Source organism: Mandrillus leucophaeus, unplaced genomic scaffold (assembly GCF_000951045.1).
Source record: "Mandrillus leucophaeus isolate KB7577 unplaced genomic scaffold, Mleu.le_1.0 Scaffold129, whole genome shotgun sequence".
Classification (NCBI taxonomy): Eukaryota; Metazoa; Chordata; class Mammalia; order Primates; family Cercopithecidae; genus Mandrillus; species Mandrillus leucophaeus.
Genome location: NW_012101243.1, coordinates 918,573 through 923,892, shown reverse-complemented (window position 1 = coordinate 923,892; position 5,320 = coordinate 918,573). Strand labels below are relative to the sequence as shown.

Genomic DNA, 5,320 nt, shown 5'->3' with positions numbered 1-5,320 from the left:
CCCCTTCTTTTTCTCTCTCCTTTCCTATTTCCTCTTTATCCTCCTTTCCTTCTCCCCACCCCCATATTTCTCTGCCTTCACCATATATTGTCAATGCTGGACCCAAGCCTAGTGCTGAGTTGGGGCTTTTGAGCAGAGGCAGGCCTGAAAGGGCCAGCTGCAAGGTTTCCCATGGCTTCCTGCCCACCATGGTGGTCCAGGTACACAGGAGGGCTCTAGATGCAAAGTTCTAGGGGCAGTCTTGCTGATTCTCCCTCTTTTCCCTGCCCTCTTTCTTTCAGAAAAAGATGCAAAGCCGAGTCACATTTGATACCATGGACTTCATTGCAGAGGAGGTATGCATAGATCGAACCTTGCTGTGGGGGAATTTTCTTTCTGCACCCTGGCTTGGAAGAAACCCTGGCTGGGCATCAGCAGAGCTGGTTTCAGTCTAGTCTCTGCCACAAACTCAGCTTGTTACCCTGAGTTGGCCACTTCATTTCCTCATTAATAAAGTGGCTGATCTCAGTGATTCCTTCCATCCCTGGAGCTCCAAGACTGCGCATCTAGGAACCAGCTGTCACTGCTTAGTTGAGCAGAACCAATGGGAGAGAGTCCCTGGGCTTGGACCCATGGGAAAACAGCAGGAAAAGAAAAAGCAGAGGATGTGAGAGTCCCAGAGAGAGGAAGAATTCGGGTGGTGGGAAAGGACTGACCTGTGTGAATTCTGGTTCTGCCCTGAATTCTCTGAGAGATGCTGGGCACACCTCTCACACCTGGGTGTCAGATACCCTTCAAGAGTCTTATTCGGGTGCAGCGTACCTGTTGACACTCAGAAGGCTGACGTGGGAGGATCACTTGAGGCCAGGAGTTCAAGACTGCAGTGAGCTATGGTCATATCACTGCATTCCAGTCTGAGTGAGAGAGCAAGGCCCCCTCTCTAAAAAAGAGTCCTCTCATTTTGATGAGGGAATGCTTTTATATCTGTGGGAGCTTTGGACTGTGTGACTTGTTCCCTGAATTTCAGTCTCATCATTGTTATCTTCTTGGCTTCTCTCCACGATATCCTGGGTATTAAATCTTAAAATCCAATTTAAAATTTAAAAGAGCCTACCTATTTATAGGGAAGATCTGAAATTCTCACCAGTGCAGACCTGACTTGACCTGGCTTGGAGTAGCCATGTTGTTTTTTTTCTCAGGGAACGGGGAAAGAACAGAACTTTATAATGGGTGTCAGGGCCACCTGTGCCCATCTCCTGCCCCACCTCTTTCTCTTCTTGGAGCCCAGGTATGGCTTCTGTTGCCTGCCTCTCCTGGGCACAGCCTTATTTTTTCGCGCACCCTTGTGTATGAAGCATACTCAGTTCAGTCATCCAAGCCCTGTGTCTCTTCAGCTCTTCAGGCTGGCTGGTGTGTGACACTGGGCACTGAAGGTTAATCAGGTTCTATCCTTCAGGCAGGGGAAACTAGGGGCCTATGTGAGAGCCACAGCACTCTAGATGTGAGGGCAAGTCTGTGCACCGCAGTAGAGGGAGGGAAGAGGCACAGAGGGAAAATTCTTTCTTATGGGCAAGGCCTATCGGTGGCCCTCAATTAAATCATGCTTGACTCTGGTTCCAACATAGAGAAGAGCAGAGAGCCAATTTATCCTCCCATCTCACCCTTCTGAGTAGCTGGCATTACAGGTGTGTACTCCTGAGCCCAGCTGGAGACTCAATGTAAAAACCAGCCCTTTGGCCAGATGTGCTGGCTCACGCTTGTGATCCCAGCACTTTGGGAGGCCTAGGCAGGAAGATTACCTGAGCCCTGGAGTTTTAGACCCATCTGAGCAACATACTGAGACCCTGTCTCTACTAAAAATTAAAAAATAAAAATAATCAGCTGGGCATGGTGGCTCACACCTGTAATCCCAGAATTTTGGGAGGCTGAGGTGGGAGGATTGCTTGAGCCTGGGAAATGGAGGTTGCAGTGAGCTATGACTGTGCCACTGCACTGCAGTCTGGGTGACAGAGTGAGACCCTGTTCCCCTGCCCCCACCCCACCCCCAAAAAACAATGAGCCCAGCCCTTTGAGTGATGCTAATGAGTATGGGGTTTCTTTGGGGTGATGAAAAGCTTCCAAAATAGTGTGGTGATTGTTGTACAACTCTGTGAATACATTTAACACTGAATTGTACACTTTAAATGGTGACTTACAAGGCATGTGAATTATATCTAAGTAAAAATTATATATAATGTATAGTACACACACATACATAGTTATATAACCTGCCCCTCAGCACAGCATTTGGATTCTGATGGAAAGCTAAGCCTCAGTATAGTCCATATTGAGCCTCTAATAATGCTGAACTTCTCATAGAGAACCCTTAGTATTAGAGAGGCTTAGAATCATAGACTCAATTATTGCAGCAACTGTCAGACAGTGGAAACAATGGATACATTTTTAAAACATTGTTTAGAAAAACACTGAAGAAAGCAAGTTGCCCAAGTGATGTCTACAGTCTGACATTTATGTAAATTTTTTATTTTTAGTTTTTGAGACAGAGTCTCGCTCTGTCATCCAGGCTGAAGTGCGGTGATGCAATCACAGCTCACTGCAACCTCAACCTCCCTGGGCTCAAGCGGTCCTCCCATTTTAGTGCCCCTCAGTAGCTAGGACTACAGGTGTGTGCCACTATGCCTGGCTTTTTTTTTTTTTTTTTTGAGACAGAATCTTGCTCTGTCGCCCAGGCTGGAGTACAGTGGAGTGATCTGGGCTCACTACAAGCTCCGTCTTCCGGGTTCACGCCATTCTCCTGCCTCAGCCTCCCGAGTAGGTGGGACTAAAGGTGCCCGCCACCATGACTGGCTAATGTTTTGTATTTTTAGTAGAGATGGGGCTTCACCATGTTAGCCAGGGTGGTCTTGATCTCCTGACCTCGTGGTCTGCCTGCCTCGGCCTCCCAAAGTGCTGGGATTACAGGTGTGAGCCACTGCACCCGGCCCAATGCCCAGCTAATTTTTAAATTTTTTGTAGAGATGAGGGTCTTGCCATGTTGCCCAGGCTGGTTTCGAACTCCTAGGCTCAAGTGATCCCCCTGCCTTGGCCTCCCAAGTGTTGGGATTATAGGCATGAGCCACTGTGCCCAGCATCTACTTCTTAATAATGTCAGAATGGCAATTATATTTCGACACAAGTTTTGGAGGGGACGTTCACTCTATAGCAAGAGCCTACTGAAGAAGGGACTACTCTTTTAGCTAATATGACCCAGTGGGGACTCACTGAGGGTGTGGCAGCATCTGAGCTGAGACCAGAATGATGAGTCAGCCACATCCACAAGAAAACCCAGGGAACAAATATTCCAGGCAGAAAAACAGCCCAGGCAGATACCTCAAGACAGAGCCAAGCTTAGCATGTGCCAGGGACCAGTAGAAAATTCCAGAGTAGAGAACAAAGGGAAGAGGTAGGAGATGAGTTGGAGGGAAGCCATTGAGGGGTTTTCACAACTCACAGTGCCACTTCCTCAGCAGGTGGGAGTGGTAGGTGAATGTGCTGGTCCATGAGGCCTGGTTCACTTGAGAAGAAAAGGTTTAGCTAATAGTCTGTCTCTGGAAGGTTCTCTTTGCTCATTAGTCTCCTATAGCACGCTGAGGTCTGGGATGAGACACAGGCGAAGTTCTCCCCTGACTGCTCTGTGTGTGTCCTGAGCAGACTCTGCAGGACCACTGGAGCCCAGGGAAGCCTGTATTGCCTGGGAAGGTCAATGAATAGCACAGGTCGGGGGATGTCAGCATTGATATGTGTCAGATCTATTCCTAATCCTGCCTGAGTTTCTTCATCTGTCAAATGGAATAACAGTTATTGGGCTGGCGAGGATGCAGTGAGATGTGCATGTAAAATGTTTATCCCAGTGCCTGACACACAGTAAGCACTCATCACATATCAGCCACTGTGGTACAGGGAATGGGAAAGTACGAGCAGTACTATGGGGTGTTGCCCGCTGGCCCATGGGCGAAACTGCTGGGTCCCCTGTATCACTCTGGTCCTCTCTCCCCAGGGTCACTTTCCTCCAAAGGCCATTCAGATCATGCAGAAGAAGCCTTCCTGGAGAACAGAGGATGAGATCCAGGCCGTCTGTAACATCTTGCAGGTTCTGGATAGCTATCGGAACTACGCGGAGCCCCTTCAGCTGCTCCTGGCCAAAGTCATGCGCTTTGAACGGTCAGTGAGGGACACAGCCCTTGGCCACCAAGCTGAGGCTGAACTGAGCAAAAGAGCCTGGCCGAGAAGGTGTGGCAGGTCCTGCCCACCCCTCTGTATAGTGTTAGCCATGAATGAAGTCTTCTGTCCATTCACTTTAGCACCCACTGCTATGGTTGCAGCACCCTTTATCTCACTCACTTATTGAGACTCTTAGAGAAGTAAAGGGCCATTGAATCTGGAGAGGATCTAGTAGGAACCTCAGAGAGGATCTGGTCCAGTTCCCTCATTTTTCAGATAAGGAAACTGAAGCTCTGTGGGGGAAAATGGCTCCTTCTAGGTCACCCAGACCATAAGAAGCAGCGCTGAAACTGGAATCTAGGCTCTAAAAGTCAGAGTGGATCAGAGTTGATTGTACCATATCTAGATAGGCACTAGCACAGGATCTGTGAACTTGAATGAGAAATGTCTCTATTTTCATTAACCTCTAGATGAAATTTATTATTTCCTTCAATCATGAATATAAGCAACAAACCACTATCATATTAGCCATCCCTGTGACTTTTCACTAAAAGAAATCACAGATATTTTCACATCATATTCGAGTTGTTGCAGATTTCTCAAAAAATTTATGTTCATCACATCTTCAAAATGATGGTAGTTATTAGCTCTGCTGCTAGATCTTGTTATTCAATGTCCTAATAAAGATACAAATATATTGCTTTATCAAAAATTTGGTTTACAAAAATTTGTTAACTATAATTATGTTGGATTTTATTTTATACACTTAAAACATTATTCAGATTAGCTGGGTGTGGTGGTGGGCGCCTGTAGTCCCAGCTACTGAGGAGACTGAGGCAGGATAATCGCTTGAACCCAGGAGCAGAGGTTGCAGTGAGCCGAGATTGTGCCACTGCCCTCCAGCCTGGGTGACAGAGTGAGACCCCATCTCCAAAAAACAAAAAACAAAACAAAACAAAGGAAAACATTATTCTGTGAATACTTTACCAGATTGTCTAAGGGTCCATCCAAGAAGTGCCCTGTACTAGAAAAGTCTAAGAGGTACATGTGGAAATACTGCCATTTCCAGGCCATCTCAGTGGCTTCAAGAGGGTCAGCCTAGCAGAATATTTGGGCAAGGCTTGTCTTGAAAATACAAGAT

At 47.1% G+C, this 5,320-nt stretch overlaps 1 protein-coding gene across 2 annotated transcripts in view; it reads left to right on the top strand.

The window, feature by feature from the left end:
- The window catches only part of LOC105533825 (cyclic nucleotide-binding domain-containing protein 2), a 57,614-nt gene that overhangs the window by 2,695 nt on the left and 49,599 nt on the right, over positions 1 to 5,320 (top strand). For both annotated transcript variants that reach the window (XM_011972372.1, XM_011972371.1), the window contains exons 2-3: positions 282 to 335; positions 4,016 to 4,179. In XM_011972372.1, the coding sequence (XP_011827762.1) occupies positions 282 to 335; positions 4,016 to 4,179 (218 nt within the window). The remainder of the gene's footprint in view (positions 1 to 281; positions 336 to 4,015; positions 4,180 to 5,320) is intronic.